The sequence below is a fragment of the Dama dama genome, chromosome 7, assembly GCF_033118175.1.
Source record: "Dama dama isolate Ldn47 chromosome 7, ASM3311817v1, whole genome shotgun sequence".
Taxonomy (NCBI): Eukaryota; Metazoa; Chordata; class Mammalia; order Artiodactyla; family Cervidae; genus Dama; species Dama dama.
The window spans coordinates 47,211,462-47,232,045 of record NC_083687.1 but is presented as its reverse complement, the minus strand read 5'-3'; the positions used below and the strand labels follow the sequence as shown (position 1 = coordinate 47,232,045).

The following is a 20,584-nucleotide window of genomic DNA, read 5'->3' as shown; positions in this document are numbered from 1 at the left end:
TGATGATGGAGAAGGTCATGGCAGCCCACTCCAGTGCTCTTGCCTGGAGAATCCCTTGGACAGAGGAGCCTGGTGGGCTACAGTCCATGGGGTCGCAAAGAGTCAAACACAACTAAAGCGACTTAGCATGCACGCACGGTGTGGAAGAACTAAGTTCTCATCTACCATGGAAGAAAATCAATATACAATGTCTGAAATGAGTAAATCAAGATACAGCAATAAAGGATATTTTTTTTAAATGCACACAAACTGTACAAAAACATATGGCAGGGACTTCTCTGGACGTCCAGTGGTTAAGACTCTGTGCTTTCAAAAATAAAGACTCTGCCCTTCTGCCCTTTCAATATGGGTGGCACGGATTCGATTCCTGCTTGGGGAACTAAGATTCCACATGCTATGCAGCCAAAAAAAAAAGAAAGACAGGTGGATTGCGCCCCCCCTCCCCTGCCATGATGCCCATTGTAGTTTTGCCCACCCCTGGTGTGGAGGGAAGAAGAATGACCAGACTTAATTTTATGATGCATGCCTACTATCAAGTAGGTGCCGAAAACGCCGTGATCAGTAGACAGAAATCATCTTCCCTGGGCTAGCGGCGGGGCAAACAGGCAAACAGAAAGTGGGGCGCCAGGTCCCAGTGGAACAGGGGGAAGGGCTCCTAACCTGAACACGGGAGGCAGGGAAGGGGTATCACACAAGGGTCTGGGGGACAGGAGGAGCTCATCAAGTAAACGGGTGGGAAGAGACTATTCCAGGTAGAATGTTCTCCACCCTGCTAGAGTCGAAACCTGATGCTACCATGAACTCATTATTGACTCTCAGGCAAGTGGGCTTCAGTCTCCTCCTGCGGGCATCACGCCCATGCTCACCTCCCAGACCGTCAGGGAGAAAGTGGGGCCAAGAGTGTGATAGAAGGACTTCCCTAGCAGTCCAGTGGTTAAGACTACACGCTTCCACTGTAAGGGGCCCTGGTTCGATCCTTGGCCAGGGACCTAAGATTCCACAGGCCACTCAGTGCAGCACCCCCCCCAAAAAAATGTGATAAAACGTCAATGACAGTTCATTTTCAAGGGACTGCATTTGTGACTTGAGTGAGCTGGTCTGAGTAATCTGCACAATTCCATCCAATCCTGCACTTCAGTGAATTCTTGATTTTTATCTTTAGGTAGAGGGATGCAGTGCTGTTGAGGAATTCTGGGTGCCGTCAAGGTTAGTATCTGTCGGTGCCAGCAGTGACCTGCCTCGTGACAAATAAGACGGGCCCCAAACTGAAGAAATAAGCTGTCCCCTGGGCTTAAAGACGACATCAGTGACAGTGATGAGGTCCCTGTTTGGCGGGGGTTAAAGGGCTGTAAGAAGGACCCACGTTCAACCTCCTCCTTCCCACCCTCCCGGGAGAACACCCTGAGCTGGCAGCCGTGACAGATTGGCCAGGGTCTTCACTTGAAGTTGGCCTGGACCAAGGTACACACCACCACACCGCTCTTGCTCCGTTGGCCCCAGTGGCTCAGGTTCTTGGATCCACTCCGTTCCTTCATTGTAAGAGAAGAACTTCAAGCTTGGGGTTGACCCCTTGACCCTTAAGTGAGAGGCAATATTTCTCTTCTTGCTCAAAATAAGAAGCAGGAGTTGATTCTCCAACAGTCAGAGGATGAAGCTGCGGCTGATTTTGTAATGATACACCGTGACAGACGCAGGAGAGATGGTAGGAAACATGAGGCTGAAGATGTTCGAGTTTGTTGTAGGGCTTATGGCCGTGTCCATAACTCTTTGGTTCCTGTATACAGACCATTTCAACCTGCCGAAACACCTGCTCGTGGGGAAAATCGCAAACCCCTCGGTGCTTGCAGAGGTCTGTGACATGGCTGTAGCAGGGAAGAAGATCTTGGGTGGAAATATACCAATGACGCCACCGAAAGACATAACTTGCCAACGATACCTGACCCGGAATCACTACATAATGAAACCTCTGTCCAAAGAAGAAGCTGAGTTCCCTTTGGCATATGTCATGGTCATCCACAAGGACTTGGATACATTCCAGAGGCTCTTCAGGGCTGTCTACATGCCTCAGAACGTCTACTGTGTTCACGTAGACGAGAAAGCGACTGCTGAATTTAAAGATGCGGTGCAGCGATTACTGAGCTGCTTCCCAAATGCCTTCCTGGCTTCCAAGATGGAGTCTGTGGTCTACGCAGGAATTTCCAGGCTCCAGGCTGACCTGAACTGCCTGCAAGACCTCATAAACTCGGAGGTCCCATGGAAATACACCATCAACACCTGCGGGCAAGATTTCCCCCTGAAAACCAATCGGGAGATCATCCAGTATCTCAAAGGATTTAAAGGGAAAAACATCACCCCCGGGGTGCTGCCTCCTCCTCACATTATCAGAAGGACCAAATACAGGCACTTGGAGCAGGGATACGGTTTGTTTTCCTTTATGCTGTGTACTTGGATAAGAAAAATGCCACCTCCCCATAATCTCACCATTTACTTTGGTTCCGCCTACGTAGCGCTTACAAGAGAATTTGTTAATTTTGTTCTCCGAGACCAGAGGGCTGTTGACTTACTTGAGTGGTCGAGGGACACCTACTCCCCTGATGAGCATTTCTGGGTAACACTGAACAGGATTCCAGGTATGTGGGACTTGATTCCATTCTACATAAAGTCTGGAAGCATTGTGTGTGTTTGTGCGTGTGTATGTGTGCAAGTATTTTACACTTTTAAACTGTCCTTAACTGTATTACATATGTCCACTTTTGGGCTTTCCTGGTGGTTCAGCGGTAAAGAATTCTTGCCTGCAATGCAGGAGACGCAGGTTCGATCCCTGGGTCGGGAAGATCCCCTGGAGGAGGGTATGGGAATCCACTCCAGTATTCTTGCCTGGAAAATCCCATGGACAGAGGAGCCTGGTGGGCTATAGTCCATAGGGTCACAAAGAATTGGACACGACTGAAGTGACTATGCACGCATGCATATTCACCTACGTTTCCAGCTTCATGGGCACCCTATAGATTTTCGTGTGTCTGTTTCAATGGAATTCATAGAACATAAGTTAATTGTCTTGCATATCACTATACTGTTTGCTTAGAGAAGGTGCCTATCAAATTTTGACGTGGTCATAAGTCTTTGATAGGACAAGTGAAACTGGTTTTTTAAATCAATTATAGTATGTTGTTTGTGAAAATCTCTTAGTTGTGTCCAGCTGTTTGCGACCCTATGGGCTGAACAGTCCATGAGGTTCTCCAGGCTAGAATACTGGAGTGGGAAGCCTTTCCCTTCTCCAGGAGATCTTCCCGACCCAGGAATCGAACCAGGGTGTCCTCCATTGCAGACGGATTCTTCCAGTTATTTTCAATGTGGGTTATTCATTGTTTCATTTTTGTGTGAATTTTAATTACTCAGGTTGGGAAAGTTTGAGATCTGGAAAATGTCAACAAAATTTCTATAAGAACAAGGTGAAATAATTCAACCTTTCCAAATCAAATTTTTTTTAACTGACCAGAACTTTCCAGAGTTCCGGACGGTCAGACTGTGAACCGTAGACTACACTTAAGCCTGGCCACAGGGCGGCCTCGCTTCGGTGAGTGGAAACCTGCCATCCTCTGTCAGCTCTGTGCTCTAGGTTTGCAGGAGTCAAGAGCTCACCCTCTGTGTAGAATTTGAAAACCCTGTACTAGTTATTGATGAGCAGAATATTAAAATATTTTTTTCCTCTGGACTTCCTTGGTGATCCAATGGTTGGGAATCTTCTTTCCAAAGCAGGGGGTGCAGATTCTGTTCCTGACTGGGGAACTCAGATCCCACATGCCAAGGGGCGACTACTACAGCCACTGAGCCAGGAGGCTGCAACTAAGACCCAATGCAGCCAAATGAATAAAATAATAATTAAAAAGAAACATTTTTTCTTGTTATAAAATATAATCCTATTGTAGAAAAGCTGGGAAATAAAAGTTGGTATGTAGAAACTAAGAAAATTTTAAAAAGCAGAAGTTCTACATTGCACAAATTGAGAAATAATTGCTGTGCATATATATTGGGTAATTGCATTCGTTTTCATAGTATGGATGTATTAGAATTTGCTTAACAATTCCTCAGTTGTTGAGCATGTGTTTCCAGTTTTTTCACTATGGAAAATGCTATTGCAATTAATGCTGGGAAGTGTCAAAACTAAGTCACACCTTTTCACATACAGCTTTGTCAGGCGTCAGTATATCTGCCTCTGGAATGAGCTCAGACCCAACTCTCTTAGAGGGCACTCCAGATCTGGGGCTATGGGCTTTCCCACCTGGGACTAAATTTGAGGGTGAACTTTAAGCACAAAGAATCTGGGAAGAGGACTCCCTGGTGCTCTAGTGGCTAAGACCCCACACTTCCGGGAGTTTTAGGGGTCTGGGTGCCAACCCTGAACTGGGAACTAGATCCCACATGCCATAGCTAAGACCTGATGAAACCAAATAAATAAAATAAAATTTAAAATAAATAAAAAAGAATCTGTGAAGAAAATTCAAAAGTTCTTTCTCTGGGAAAAGCAAACTTCTGCATGGGTAAACTGGACAGTAGTCTCAGGAAAGTTGTGGTTTAGTTGCTCAGTCGTGTCTGACTCTTTGCAACCCCCTGGACTGTAGCCCGCCAGGCTTCCCTGTCCAAGGGATTTCCCAGGCAAGAATACTGGAGTGGGTTGCCATTTCCTTCTTCAGGGGATCTTCCTGAACCAGGGATGGAACCCGAGGCTCCTGCATTGGCATGGCTCTATTTTGAGTGTCCAAGTGGGAGATGCAGTTATATCAAGGACAGTTATCTCCCCCACGGTGACATCTCACAACATTTCTGAAGTTGGAAGTGTTAGATTCAAAGCTTCTAGGACTCTGTAGGGGCGGGTAAGAGCCAGTGTTGGATAACAGTAACTTGAGACTCCAAGACTCCAGCTTATTTGAAGGCTCAGTCTTTGGGACTCTGAAGGACAGGCCTTTGGGAATGGGACTGAGGCAAATAGAACGATATGCTTCCACATTCCAGCTTTTGTTATTCTGCATTTAAATACCAGCGTAAACTCCAATAGGACTCCATCATAGAAGAAGGAGAGGATTCACCCTAGGATGCTCCCAGGCAACTTTATCCTCCTGAGAATGGAGAGAGATAGAAACGGGTCAATTTGCTAGAAAACTACTGAGAGAGGAGGTTTTCTGGAAACATCACCTCTTTTTTTAAAACTGAAGTATAGTTGATTTACACGTTCTTTTAGTTTCTGGTATATGGCAAAGTGATTCACTTATATATATTCTTTTTCAGATTCTTTTCCATTGTAGGTTATTACAAGATACTTCCCAGGTGGTGCTAGTGGTAAAGAACCCGCCTGTCAATTGCAGGAGATGTAAGACACATGGGTTCAATCCCTGGGTAGGGACGATCCCCTGCAGAAGGAAATGGCAACCCACTCCAGTATTCTTGCTAGGAAATCCCATGGACAGAGGAGCCTGGTGGGCTTACAGTGGGCTCACAGGGCTGCAAAGAGTGGGACATGACTGAGCAACTTGGCACGCAAGCCTGAGCTGCTCTTCGTCTGTCAGCTCTTGGCCTCAGCTTTGCATTATACCAACAATATTTAATGAGCTGTTTTGACAAGAACCAGCTCCGGGCTTCCCTGGTGGCCCAGTGGTTAGGACTCCGAGCTTCCATTGCAGGGGATGTGGGTTCCATCCCTGGTCAGGGAAGATCCTGCATGCTGCCTGGCGCGGCCAAAGAGAAAAAGAAAAGAACCAGCTTTTTCTTACATTTTCCTGCTATCCTATTTCCAGGGATTTTATGTCAAAAAACTGCAACCTTCCCCACCTCCTCCCCTCACTCTTTTCTTCCCGGTGGCTTTCCCTCGAGGTCTGAAGTTCGCTCTGACGTCTCTGGCCACTCTCCGGCTGGATGCTTTCTGTATGTTACTTCTGGAATCTTCCAGCTGCACCCGGACGTTGATGTTGGAAAAAACCCAGACTCAGAGGCATGGGTGATCTGCCTGGGAGGAGGCCAGCCTTGGAGGTCCCCGAGTGAGAGCAGGGGTTGTTTTCTCAAATTTACTCTTGAGGAAGCAGGGAGGTGTAAGATCAAATGACTTTCTCAGACGCGCCAGGCTGTGAAGAGTGGTTTTGACTCAACTGGAGACCTTCCTTCACACAATCCAGGCTGTTTCTCATAGCTCTTTCTCAACCACACATGGGGCTATTTTAAGTCCTGGTGTTCAGACTATTTCCTGTGGCTAATAAAAGAAAAAAAAAAAAACACACCCTACAGAGATGAAGGTAAAGCAGAGTCCAGAGTTTAGTATAGTAAACGTACAGACAAACAGAAAGAGGAGGGAGAGAAAGGAGAAAGATGTACAGAGAAGAGAGTCCGGCCAGAGACAGAGCCGGAAAAAAACACAAAAGCTGACGAGCGCGTGAAACCAGTTTAACCCAAGCCGCTCTTCCTCTGTGATCTCTGTGGACGCGGCCCCAGTTTCCACTTGGTTTCCCTGGTTTCTCACTTGGGCACAGAGGTGCTGTCACAATGAAATGGATACATGAGAAGTGCTTTGGGTACCGGTGTGTGGAGAGACCGCAGCCGTACAAACGGAGCCCTTCTCTTCTGCACCCTTTCTACGGTCAGCCGTGGGGGTTAAACTCTCGCTGCAGTTTTCGTAGTAGGATGAAAGTGAGTTTACGTCCTGGCGTGGGAATTCCTAAGAGCGAACGTTAGGTAGAAATAAGCAAGTAGGGGTTGAATCTAGGACTTCATCGTACACCCAACCATGTACTGAGGAGCCGACCACAAGTCTCCCCTGGGGGACGACTTCTCCAGAATTCTAACCTCCTCAGTCGGTGCCTCTTAGAACTGGAGGTATCAGTTTTGACCTGGGACTTGCCTGGTAAGTCCGGTGGTTGAGAATCTGCCTGCCCATGCGGGGGACATGGGTTCAATCCCCGGTCTGGGAAGATTCCACATGCCAAGGAGACTAAGGCCACGCGCCACAACTATTGAGCCCACGCGCTGCAACTCCCGAAGCCCACCCACCTAAGCCTGCGCTCTGCCATGAGAGAAGTCAGGGGATGAGAAGCCCGTGCCCCGCAACGAAAGGTAGCCTCCTGCTCGCCGCAACTAGAGGAAGGCTATGCACAGCAGCAAAGACCCAGGACAGCCAAAAATTAATTAATTAAAAAATAGTTTTTGACCCAATGTTCAAACTGAGGAAAAGGATCGCTGTGCTTTTTCGTCACTTATTACCATCGCTTCTACCATCTTGCACAAGGAGGCAAGAGCCTCCTGCCCAGAATTCGGAAGAATGGTGAGTGGTGTCCTGCAAAAGGGCCTCAGGAAAACCAGAGTCTCCCACGGAACCATCAGGAGAGTAAACATCAGATAGCACTGGGGTAGTGCAAAAAAAAAAAAAAAAAAAAAAAAAGGATCAACACTAAAAATGTCTAGCATTGTCAAAATTCTTCTGATTTTAAGGGTTTAGGGTTAGGATTCCACTGCAGCCAAGTGCCAACTTGCAAACGTTCTTCACCTTGTAACTTTAAACTCAGGGAGTTGTAGGGACTTCAAGGACTGGTGGTCCAGGCGTTAAGAATCCACGTTGCAATGCAGAGGACACAGGTTTAATCCCCGGCCAGGGATCTAAGGTCCCACTTGCCACGGAGCAGTTAGGGAAGCCCGAGAGCTGCAACAGAAGATCCCACAGGACACAACGAAGACCTGGCAGCCAAATAAACAATATTAAAATAACAACAACAATAAGAGCAAACTCGGGGAGCTGTAAATTCAGGGTAAAACAGCCAAATAATTAGAGGTGCTTTTATGTAAGAAACCTCAGGAGAAATGGAACTGTGCCGAGAATGAGGAGACAGCCAAAATAAGCAAAGGGGGAGTTTGTGTCATCATCTGTATGTACGAGGAGAAAAAGTTATACAAACTATTTGATTCATTTCGAAAGCATAATTAAGCACAGATGTCCCCATTTTCGACCCCTGAGGAGCCTTTCTGCACAGGTGCAGTCAGGGAGCTCTCCTTTAAGTCCAGGATGAAGACTGTGGTCATCATCTTCTCACTCAAGCAGAGTTCAGCTCCTCTCTGCTCTTGCCTTTATCTCTGCCGTGAAGCACCAACAGGAGACAGGCTCCCACTGCCCAGCCTGGGGTCCCACTGTCTCCAGCCTCAGCCCCACTCATGGACAGGGGGACCGTGAACCCTTGATACGTCTTTCTCATTGTTTTCTCATGACTGACTTATGAAGGTGGTAAAGTTATTCTCATGTTTTACAGATAAGGGAACTCCTTTGGTTTATACATATATGGAATCTAAGAACGTCTCTCCTTCAGTTCTGTTGTTGTTCAGTCACTAAGTCGTATCTGACTCTTTTGTGACCCCACAGGCTGTAGCCCACCAGGCTCCTCTGTCCATGGGATTCTCCAGGCAAAAATATGGAGCAGGTTGCCATTTCCTCCTCTAGGGGATCTTCCCAACCAAGAGATCAAACCCATGTCTCCTGTGTCTCCTGCCTTGGCAGGCGAATTCTTTACCACTGAGCCACCCAGGAACCTGGGCTTAGATGAAATAAACTTGATACTCACTAACTTCAGCTTTAGGCCCTATGCAATTTGGGGGTTATAATGGGCTGCTAGGCTTTTAGGGGTATTTTTATTATTATTCTGTAAATATCTTTTTTAAAAAAATATTTATTCATTTGCCTGCATCGGGTCTTAGGTGCAACACTTGAGACCAGGCACAGAACCCATGTCCCCTGCATTGCATGACAGATTCTTAACCACTAGACCACTGGGAAGTCCCTGTTTTTTGTTTTTTGTTTTTAATTAGCTTTTATTCATCTTAGTGTAGTAAGTCAGGTGGTGAGGTTTGCTTGCTAATGTGCCTTTTTAAAGACCTTACCTCATAGCAGAGAAAATTAAGTGCTGGAAAGAATGGTTCAACAGCCAGTCATATGCCACGCTTTATGGCATAGCCAGCCAATATGTAGAGGGGGGCGTGTGTGGAAAAAGACAAGGTGAGGTGATTAATTTTTAAGTACTAAATATTTATTGACAGAGTATCTCTCCAGGCAGTGTTCACATGCTCGGGACCAATGCTTATTACTTGGCAGTGCTATTTAAGCAAACAAACTCAGTCAGTTGAATGCAATGATTAACAGGAAGTTGGGGAGCTGACACAGTTGCCAGCCTTCTGGCTGAGAGAAGAGGCCGGGGTTAAAGTCTGAGAGAGGTGACTTGCAGAACCGTCCCTTCACCCCTCACTCATTTTCCCGTAGGAAAAGGTGGACACACCGGAGTCAGAACCTCCGTGGGGCAACTTTTTTTTGGTGTAGAAACAGGTTGCAAGATGAGTCGGGGGAGGAGACAGAAAAGCAAATCCCTAAGAGTTCCTTCAGAAACGTGTTGGAGAAAGGTGGAAAAGCGGCACCATGGGGAATGAAGAGGAAAGGAAGACAGAAAAAGGACAAGCAGGATCAGCCGGCAGGTCACGGAGCGGCCGGTCAGAGCTGCGTCCACCTGGAGGATGGTTATGGATTTCGGAGAAAATGTAAGTTAAGTCTGTCTGCCCTCTGACCAGATGTCCCAAGAGACATTCTACTCATTTCCTGGGTTTGAACGATGGGGTTTTGGAAGCGTTGTCTCTTCTGTGTGTCTCTGGCCACCACCCTGATTTTTGTGTTTGTTTTCAACAAGTTAGGGGAGAATAAAAATTTCCCGCAAGCTTCCATATCCAATGCTTCACTATTATCAGAAGTCTGTCACCAGATTTTTAAGGGGAAGAGTTTTTACCCTAAAAAGAACGCCTTGAAGAGTACCTTCAGTGAAACCACCTGTCCTGAGTACGTGGCTCAGAGTCACTACATAACAGAAACACTCTCTGAAGAAGAGGCTGGCTTCCCCTTGGCTTATGTGATGACCATCCACAAAGACTTTGGCACTTTTGAGAGACTCTTCAGGGCTGTTTACATGCCCCAAAATGTCTACTGTGTTCATGTGGACGAAAAGGCGACAGATACATTCAAAGGCTCGGTGGAGCAGTTACTGAGCTGCTTCCCAAATGCTTTTCTGGCTTCCAAGATGGAGTCCGTGGTCTATGGTGGGATCTCCAGGCTCCAGGCTGACCTGAACTGCATGAAACATCTTGTGGCCTCAGAGGTTCCGTGGAAATACATCCTCAACACCTGTGGGCAAGATTTCCCCCTGAAAACCAACAGGGAGATCGTTCGGCATCTGAAGGGATTTAAAGGGAAAAACATCACTCCCGGGGTGCTGCCCCCAGCTCACGCAATTGGACGGACTAAGTATGTCCACCGGGAGCTACTAAACCGAAAAGATTCCTACGTGATTAAAACCACAAAATTGAAAACACCGCCTCCTCACAACATGACCGTTTACTTTGGCACTGCCTATGTGGCCCTCACGAGGGAATTCGCAAGCTTCGTCCTTCAAGACCCACTGGCGCTTGACTTATTATCCTGGTCCAAGGACACGTACAGCCCTGATGAACACTTCTGGGTCACACTCAATAGGATTCCTGGTATGTTTATTTCTTAACTTTTGCTGTTATGAATAAACATTGCATGGCCAATACTGAATTAACCACTAAAAAATAAGTGTTTAAAAATTAACACCTTCATAAAGCTCTTTCTTCATGTGAGTTCTATCCCTGGGTCAGGAAGATCCCCTGGAGAAGGGCTTGGCAAGCCACTCCAGTATTCCTGCCTGGAGACTCCTGTGGACAGAGGATCCTGGTGGGCTACAGTCCATAGGGATGCTAAGACTCGATTGAAGTGACTTAGCACACATTCACAGTTTCAAATGTTCATTAAAATATCTTTATAGCAGCTCTGCTCACAGGGTGGGTGGTGTAACTCATCTTCATTTTGTGTTGTTGTTGTTCAGTCACTGAATCGTGTCTGGCTCTTCTGCAACCCACCCCAGGGACTGCAGCCCGCCAGACTCCTCTGTCCACGGGATTTCCCAGGCAGTGGGGTGCCCTTTCCTTCTCCAAGGGATTTGCGCTACCCAAGGATCAAATCCATGTCCCCTGCATCTGCTGCTTTGGCAGGCAGATTCCTTACCACTGTGCCACCTAGGAAGCCCAAAGATTCCTAGACCAATGCCTTTATTTTATAGACAAAGAACCTTCAGTGTGGTTGCATGATGTGTTCAAATTACCCAGCTAGCAGGCAAACGTGCCAATTGTGTCAGGTCGTCTAAGCCTGATGTTCTTTTAAGGTGATTTCCTAAATTAGTTGTTCGGTTGTTCCTAAATCAACTTCACCTTTCCTTGGTCCAAGTTCCAAATGCCTTAAATAATCTCCACTTGTTTACAGTGAACTAACTTCAGTTCTGCTAGTTCGATTGGAAATAAAAATTCAGATTCCTAGTTCAAAGGAAAACTAACTTGAATCTACATAAGGATTAGGGTCATGGCTTCTTGAGATTAGTGGTTCAGCCCTAGATATATAATAAAGTCTCCTGGAGCTTGTAGAAATACATTTCCTGATTTCCTGGGTGGATGTGAACTTCAGTATTTGTTCAGCCTCCAGGAAATTCTCAGGAACAGTCAGGGCTGTGAACGACTGTGGATGCTTATTTTTGATGTTAGTATACAAGGCTTGCTAGACTTAGAATGCTTTTTAAACCTATGGTTTTCCCAGAGCAGGAATGAGTGATGTTGTAGTGATAAAAGAAATCAAGACAAGCACCTAGTATATAGCACAGGGCAATGTCTTGTAATAACGTCTGTTGGAAAATGACCTGAAAAAGCTTTCCCGGTGGCTTAGCTAAAGAATCTGCCTGTAGTACAGGAGACACAAGTTCAGTTCCTGGGTCGGGAAGATCCCCTGGAGGAGGGCTGGGCAATCCACTCCAGTATTCTTGCCTGGTGAATCCCATGGACAGAGGAGCCTGGCAGGCTATAGTCCGTAGGGTTGCATATATATATATATGTGCATGTGCGGTCAGTTGCTTCAGTTGTGTCCAGTTCTTTGCAACCCTATAGATGTATATATCACTTTGCTGTATACTTGAAACTAGCACAACACTGTAAATCAACTATATTTGAATAAAAAAAAATTTTTTATTAAGAAAAAAATAAACTGACCTCTTTTGGCAGAGATCACGGTCAAAAAAGAAATCAGGTCTCAAGAAAGTGAAGTGAAGGGACTTCCCTGGTGGTCCAGTGGTTAAGAATCCGCCTCCCAATGCAGATCTGGTTCAATTCCTGGTTGGGGAACTAAGATCCCACATGCCTTGGGGCAACCAAGCCTGTGAGCCGCAACTAAGACCCAACTAAGTCATGATGCTGCCAAAAGCAATAAAATTTTAAAAAGAAACTGAATTGGAGGAGTCATGACCATTTAGCTGTTCATGTGGAGTTGTAATACCCAGAATAAGGGGAATAAAAGCCCCACTTCCCTCTTATGTGTTGCTTGGACCAAATATGATATCGACCATTTCTATGGATCTAGGATTAGAAGAGTGAACAAACCCAAGGGATGTTTGGAAGCCAAGGCTGGAGAAATGGTGTCAAGGAAACTCATTTGTCAAGTGTTGGACAGATGGCCTGTGAGTCTCTTGCACTCTGGAGCCCATGAGTCTAACTAATGAGTCTAATCAATTTATTGAACAGAAATGTTGCATCCTCAACATGATTTATCTATTGGAACTAGATTGTTACATCTCTGATAAAGATCAGCAGTTACAGGTCAGCAAGACAATGGAAAAAAAATGGCCTGCTCCATGTGTTTCAAAACATTTCAAGGAAGGAGCCTTTAGAATTGCTTCTGTGTTACGTGTCCGGAGGATCCTTGTTAGAGGCCTTCACTGGGCCAGCCGACTTTTACAAGACCTGAGGCAGGCCTGAGAGTAGGGCTTGGTCGTGAGGAGGTGAGGGAGCTAGAAGCTTAAGTGGCTGTCTTGTTTAATGGTTCCTCCTGCTATGTGAACATCTGGGTCATTTCTGTTTCAAGGGTCCTTCTTTGCTGATTATGAGTTTGTTGGGTATTTGCTTTGGACATTTTAAGATTCTTCTAGTTGACTGCAGTGATGGTGCACGTGTTAGGATTCTCAAGCAATAGGACAGGGACTTCCCTGGTGGTCCAATGGTTAAGAATTTGAGCTTCCAGGGCACGGTGGGGGAGGGGGGCACAAGTTCAATCCCTGGTTGGGGGACTAAGATCCCACCTGCCAAGTGGTGTGACCAAAAAGTTAAAAAAAAAAGAAGAAGCAATAGGACAGAAAAAAAATCTCCTGGATGAAATGGCCTCGTGAGGAGGTAGAACACCATCTGAAAGAAATAAACTATGAGCCACATAGGTAACTTTGCATCTTTAGTGCTACATTAAAGAAACAAAAATGAGTAGGTCAAGTGACTTTGAATCATGTATTTTATTGAACCCAGTTTAGCTCAAATACCAAAGGTGCCCGTGGCTGGTGGCTCCTGGGATGGACAGAGCAGGCAGCCAGGCATCCTCCCCGTTCCGGGAAGAACAATCAGATAGCAGTGGGGCCGTCCCAGCGACACGGAGAAGCATCAGCGTCTTCATCTCTGGTTCTCTGTCCTCACCTAAGAGTCTTACCTCTGCTTCAGAGCTTCCTCTGGCTTGTGGGCCTGGCAGGCTCTACTTTCAGCGTCTTCTCCTCATGTCTCCAGCCAGATTCTGGGCCACTCTGTCGATGGCAATTCCTCTGTCTCCTTCAGATGTTTATTCTCAGACAGCCTCGCTGTGTGGGTCCTGAAGTCACCGAACAATGAGCATCCCTGTTCGCATCCCAGCCACTTCCTGGGCAGCAGGCGACCCCTCTGTAGAGGCGCTGCCTTTCATTAAGGCCCCCAACCATTCAGGTCAGGTGGGGCCAGGGGGGCAGGGTCACGTGGATTCAAACACAAGGCAAGCTGTGGTCCCTTAATACACAGTAAGACCATTCAGCACCGGCTGGTCCTCCGGAAACCTCTCAGAAGTGAGGGTGAAGGGGCCCACAAGGACAGAAGTGTTCCAGAAAGAGCGTTCACAGGTGCCTGAAAAGATGCTGTCCAACGGACGTCACCAGCTGTTGTGAAATGAGAGTTCCTGTCCTTCCTCCGTCTTTACCCCGCTTCTCTCCCAACTCTGTCCTGCCCCTTCCATTCCTTAAGCCAGTTCACACCAAGGTGGCAGCCTTTCAGTTTCCCGGCAGCCTTTCAGTTTCCCGTCAGCCTCGGCCGTGGCTGATTTCCAATTAGGACAGAGATCCTTTTATGGGCCAGAGGTGCCAGTTCACCACCTCCCGTTTCCTTCTAAGTTATAGATCATGTGCTCCTTCCGTCAGCATGGTTCTGCCCTGGGCAGGAACTTTCAGTGGGTTCTCATTCATCACATGCTCTTGGGATTTAAAGATTTTGAAACTGACTAATGGTTTCAGCCTCATTTGCAACAAAGGAATATTTCTCATTTGATTCAGTGGGAGCTTATTTCAAATTCATTTTAATGAATGAATGAAGAAAGAGTCTTTCCTCTTTTCTCATTCTGAAAAAAAATCTCAGAGAAAAAGAAAAAGCTGAGAGCAGGTTTCATAGGAGATGGGAGGAAAAAAGAACAAGAAATCAAAAGGGGAAGGTATAGAGAAGAGAAGAAAATTGGAGATTGTGGGCTTGGAAGACAGATTCTATTTGCTTTTCATTTTTCCCTCGGAGAACCAGCCGATGGACCCACCCTGCTGGTACTTTCTGCCGCGTATGTGCCCCTGTGCCCTTGAAAGGGGAGGCTTGTTGAGTTTCTGCTGTGAATCCACACTGGGCTGACTCCATCATTATTGGAGCCTGGCTTGTTGCTTTAGTCTCTTTATATGTACAGATGCTTGCTGAGGTGCCAAGTGCTGAAACCATGAGGGAAGCAGGAAGAATCAATCTAAATAAAGCTGGTTCTGGGAACTCACAATTTCGCAGCTGCCCCCCCGCCCCGACCCCCAGGGATTTGGCTGGGATCTTGCTATATCCAGAGGGAATTTATGCTTCTCAGACACATTATGCTCACAGAGCTTCCAGGATCACTGGGTGTACGGGCAGACTTGCTGGGGAAGGACAGTTGGGGGATAAGTTTTATTAGCAGCCCCAACAATCTCTGTTTTCGTATCTGTTGAAATACAGACTTTTGTCATAGGAAAAGAAATCAGCAAGTTGGGATACATGCGAGTTGTTTTTCAAGGAAATACCATCTTTCCTCAAAAAAAAAAAATAAAAAATAGAACTACTGTACAATCCAGCAATCCCACCACTGGGTATTTATCCTAAGAAAACAAAAATACTAACTCAAAAACATGTATTAATATATACCCCCTATCTTCATTCCTGCATTATTTATTATAGCCAAGATATGGAACCAACCTAAGTGCCCATCATTATATGAATGGATAAAGAAGATGTGGTCTACACACACACACACACACACACACACACACACACAGAGAGAGAGAGAGAGAGAGAGAGGAATATTACTCAGCAATGAAGAAGAATGAACTCTTGTCATTTGTGACAACATGGGTAGATGTAGAGAGTATTACGCTGAATGAAAAATGTCAGGTAGAGAAGGGAAAATACCATAGGATTTCACCTATGTGTGGAATCTAAAAAACAAAACAAAAAAACAGAAATGGAGTCGTAGATACAGAGAATGAACATATGGTTGCCAGAGGGAAGGAGGTTGGAGGTAGAAATAGGTGAGGGATATTAAAAAGTACAAACTGGGACTTCCCATATGGTCCAAAGGCTAAGATTCCATGCTGTCAATGCTAGAGGCCCAGGTTCGACCCCTGGCCAGGGAACTAGATCCCATGTGCCACAAGTAAGAGTTTGAACAGCGATACTAAGACCCAGCACAGCCTAAATAAATAAAAAATATATTAAAAGAGAAAAAAAATGGTACCAACTTCAGTTGCAAGATAAATGAGTCACAGGTAGGAAAGGTACAGGGTGGGGAACAGAGCCAATAATATCGTAATGTCTTTGGGTGGTGACAGATGGTACCTGTCCATTGTGGAGATTATTCTGAAATATATAGACAAGTTAATAGCAAATCACTGTGCTGTGTGACAGGAAGTAGCGCAGGTCGAGAATACATCAAAAACAAACTCAAGGGAAAAGAGATCAGATTTGTAGTTACCAGTTCAGTTCAGTCACTCAGTCGTGTCCAATTCTTTGTGACCCCATGAATCACAGCACGCCAGGCCTCCCTGTTCATCACCAACTCCTGGAGTCTACCCAAACCCATGTCCATCAAGTCGGTGATGCCATCCAGCCATCTCATCCTCTGTCGTCCCCTTCTCCTCCTGCCCCAAATTCCTCCCAGCATCAGGGTCTTTTCCAATGAGTCAGCTCTTTGCATGAGGTGGTCCAATGAGTCCACTCTTTGCATGAGGTGGCCAAAGTATTGGAGTTTGAGCTTCAACATCAATCCTTCCAATGAACACCCAGGACTGATCTCCTTTAGGATGGACTGGTTGGATCTCCTTGCAGTCCAAGGGACTCTCAAGAGTCTTCTCCAACACCACAGTTCAAAAGCATCAATTCTTCGGCTCTCAGCTTTCTTCACAGTCCAACTCTCACATCCATACATGACTACTGGAAAAACCATAGCCTTGACTAGATGGACCTTTGTTGGCAAAGTAATGTCTCTGCTTTTAAATATGCTTTCTAGGTTGGTCATAACTTTCCTTCCAAGGAGTAAATGTCTTTTAATTTCATGGCTGCAATCACCATCTGCAGTGATTTTGGAGCCCCAAAAAATAAAGTCTGACACTGTTTCCACTGTCTGCCCATCTATTTGCCATGAAGTGATGGGACCAGATGCCATGATCTTAGTTTTCTGAATGTTGAACTTTAAGCCAACTTTTTCACTCTCCTCCTTCACTTTCATCAAGAGGCTTTTAGTTCCTCTTCACTTTCTGCCATAAGGGCAGTGTCATCTGCATATCTGAGGTTATTAATATTTCTCCCGGCAATCTTGATTCCAGCTTGTGCTTCTTCCAACCTAGCCTTTCTCATAATGTAGTCTGCATATAAGTTAAATCAGCAGGGTGACAATTATACAGCCTTGACATACTCCTTTTCCTATTTGGAACCAGTCTATTGTTCCATGTCCAGTTCTAACTGTTGCTTCCTGACCTGCATACAGGTTTCTCAAGAGACAGGTCAGATGGTCTGGTATTCCCATCTCTTGAAGAATTTTCCACAGTTTATTGTGATCCACACAGTCAAAGGCTTTGGCATAGTCAATAAAGCAGAAAAAGATGTTTTTTCTGGAACTCTCTTGCTTTTTCGATGATCCAGCAGATGTTGGCAATTTGATCTCTGGTTTCTCTGCCTTTTCTAAAACCAGCTTGAACATCTGAAAGTTCACAGTTCATGTATTGCTGAAGCCTGGCTTGGAGAATTTTGAGCATTACTTTACTAGTGTGTGAGATGAGTGCATTTGTGTGGTAGTTCAAGCATTCTTTGGCATTACCTTTCTTTGGGATTGGAATGAAAACTGACCTTTTCCAGTCCTGTGGCCACTGCTGAGTTTTCCAAATTTGCTGGCATATTGAGTGCAGCACTTTCACAGCATCATCTTTCAGGATTTGAAATAGCTCAACTGGAATTCCAGTCACCTCCACTAGCTTTGTTCATAGTGATGCTTTCTAAGGCCCACTTGACTTCACGTTCCAGGATGTCTGGCTCTAGGTGAGTGATCACACCATCGTGATTATCTGGGTCATGAAGATCTTTTTTGTACAGTTCTTCTGTGTATTCTTGCCACAGAAGTGGTTACCAGAGGGAGGGGATACTGGATGAAGGCAGTCAAAAGATACAAACTTCCAGTTACAAGATAAATAAGAACTAGGATTGCAACGTAGGTCATACTTAATATAATTAACTCTGCTATACTGGAGTGTATAGCCTTTCCCTTCTCCAGAGGATCTTCCTAGCCCAGGGATAGCCTAGCCCTTCTCCAGAGGATCTTCCTAGCCAGGATTGAACCCAGGTCTCCCACATTGCAGATGGATTTCTTTGAACCCAGGCCTCCCACATTGCAGGTGGATTTCTTTGAACCCAGGCCTCCCACATTGCAGGCAGATTCTTTACCAACTGAGCCACAAGAGAAGCCCAAGGGAAAAAAAAAAAGAGAGAAACCCAAGACTAGTGGGTAGCCTATTCCTTCTCCAGTGGATCTTCCCAGCCCAGGAATCGAACCAACGTCTCCTGCATTGCAGGCAGATTCTTTACCAACTGAGCTACGAGGGAAGCCCGTAGGGTCAGTGGTGGCTCCCAATTTGTTGGTGGGATTTAAAAGCAGACAGTCCTCACTTTGCCACCTACACTCTGTGTCATTTGGGGCAAAATGTCTAATTTCTCTGATTTGTCATCAAAACATCTCCTGTCAGGCTGTGGGAAGGATTAGACAGCACAGAAATTATACCCGGGATGTTGCAGGATCTTATTAACTCTTCCAAAGAGAGAGAGAACAGAAGAACTTCTTAGATGCTGCTTTTTGAAGTTTTAGTGTTACAATTCTAAAACTCCTGTGTGTGACCAAAAAAAAAAAAAAAAAAAAATGTGTTTTTGAAGGTGCAGGGATATTGTTTTTACTAGAAATCGGATCTGCAGCCCACAGAGGTCACCGCTCAGCTGTTGCTTTTCTTAGCAGGGTCACGTGCGTGGGGTCTGTAGTGGCTGCTTTCTCTTTCCTCTTATTAGGAAGTGGCGTTCTGAGCCGAGTCCAGAGCCTCTGACTCCGCCAAGTTTCTGTCACCCTAGCTTGGTCAGAAGACAGACAGTCTCCAGGCCCTTGCTCACGCTGCCCCTGCCTTCTGAAATGCTCTTTTGTCACTCCTTCTGGAATGTTCCCCAGATCTAGTTGAAGTAGCCTCAGAGCGAGTTGAAAGGTCACTTACGTCCTCAGGGAAGTTTCTCTGCTCCCCTCCCCACCCACAGAAGCAGCCACCCCTGCCCACCATCTTGACTGCTGTCCTAGGGTGACCTCCACAGCATCTTACTGGTCCCCCCTCAAGCCCGCCTCCCTGCCCCACCCCCACCTCCTGTTCCCCAAAAGGAGAGCATGGACTGCGTGACTGACACCAGCCCCTGGACTTTTGGCCTAACTTCCTCCTCCTGTTGGGCCCCAGCAGAATGTTGGGTGAGGAGCCATTGAATGGGAGACGATAGTGCAGTCTTCTCCTTCTCCTGAAAAGTGAAAGTGAGGTCGCTCAGTCGTGTCCGACTCTTCAAACCCCGTGGACTGTAGCCCACCAAGCTCCTCCGTCCACGGGATTCTTCAGTCAAGAGTAGTGGAGTGGGTTGCCATTTCCTTCTCTTAAATGTCATCTTTTCTCCAAGTGATGGAAATTCTCCTTCCATTTTGCAGAAAGCTCAGTCTGCTATTTTCGGTCTAGTTCAGCTTTTACGTCCTGCCCCCCGCTCCACCTCCTTTTCCAAAGAGCAGACATCCTTGCCATCCAGGCCAAACCCACGAGAAAACTTGAGTGCGGTGGGTCTGTGGGAGTCAGCAGTTACCTGAGACCAAGCTCACCTTGCCTCAGCCTGTGTATCATTGCAGTGATGGAAGCTGTTTTCGCTCAGGTCTTAGAAAATCGAAATCAACACTTAGGGGAATTTGCCAGTTGTACTGACCCTGAGAGGCTCTGATTAAAACTATCCAGAAAATGTAGGTAAGTGCTTTACTTTGCTACCACTTGAATTCCTTGTAGAATTGCTAAGCTCCAAGCCGACCTCTTTCCCCTGGGTCAGTTTTTCCCCTGAGGCCTCTCTTTGCCTGAAGAAATATTGATTATCTTTGAGAGCTGTACCGAGTTCTGTGTACTGACCGCCCACCACCCTCAGGTAGAGTTTGTCATCTGTACTCTTTTTCTCCTGTTAGTATCTTTATCTTCCTAAGGCTTTATTGTTGTTCCAGTATCTGTGGAGACAGAGGGCAGAGTCCTGGAGGATTAGAGTGAGATTTCTGTCTTTAAGAGTCTCGACCACACACTGCTGAGTTGCAAACTGAATTTGATTCACCTGTGTTACTACTGTAAAATAAATGTGGCATTAAAACAGGCGGGACAGGGGCAGGGCCCAACCTTTCAAAGAATGACGGAGCTGTTGAGAACACAACATAAACTGGCTAGAACCCCAACTCGGTTAGGCTCGAGAAGGTGGAAGATTTTATTTCTAGTGGACCTTGAGCTTCCTTGTAATACAGTAGCTAAATGACACACCTATAGGCCCCATGACAATTCCAAAGTCAACCATAAAAGTGGGTGGTGACCAGTTCCTGGAAATCTCTGCCTCTTCCCCAAATTTGTTGGTGTTTTCAGTTGCTAAGTCCTGTCCAACTCTGAGACCCCATGGACAGCGGCGCACCAGGCTTCCCCATCTGTCACCAACTCCCAGAGCCTTCTCAAACTCATGTCCATTGAGTCGGTGATGCCATCCAACCATCTCATCCTCTGTTGTCCCCTTCTCCTCCCGCTTTCAATCTTTCCCAGCATCAGGGTCTTTTCCAATGAGTCGGCTCTTCTCATCAGGCCACAGTATTGGAGCTTCAACTTCAGCA

General features: G+C 46.1%; 2 protein-coding genes across 3 annotated transcripts in view; both read left to right on the top strand.

Moving 5' to 3' along the window:
- Window positions 1-1,711: 1,711 nt before the first annotated feature.
- Window positions 1,712-3,831, top strand: LOC133059329 (N-acetyllactosaminide beta-1,6-N-acetylglucosaminyl-transferase-like). The gene is made up of 2 exons (XM_061146303.1): window positions 1,712-2,661; window positions 3,795-3,831. Exons 1-2 carry the CDS (start codon window positions 1,712-1,714, stop codon window positions 3,829-3,831), a joined length of 987 nt encoding a protein of 328 aa, XP_061002286.1.
- Window positions 3,832-9,089: 5,258 nt separating this feature from the next.
- Window positions 9,090-20,584, top strand: part of GCNT2 (glucosaminyl (N-acetyl) transferase 2 (I blood group)) — an 89,308-nt gene continuing 77,813 nt past the window's right edge. The window contains exon 1 of one of the 2 annotated variants that reach the window (XM_061147641.1): window positions 9,090-10,545. In XM_061147641.1, the coding sequence (XP_061003624.1) occupies window positions 9,627-10,545 (919 nt within the window). In that variant the 5' untranslated portion in view covers window positions 9,090-9,626. The remainder of the gene's footprint in view (window positions 10,546-20,584) is intronic. The other variant, XM_061147639.1, reaches the window with a different exon arrangement.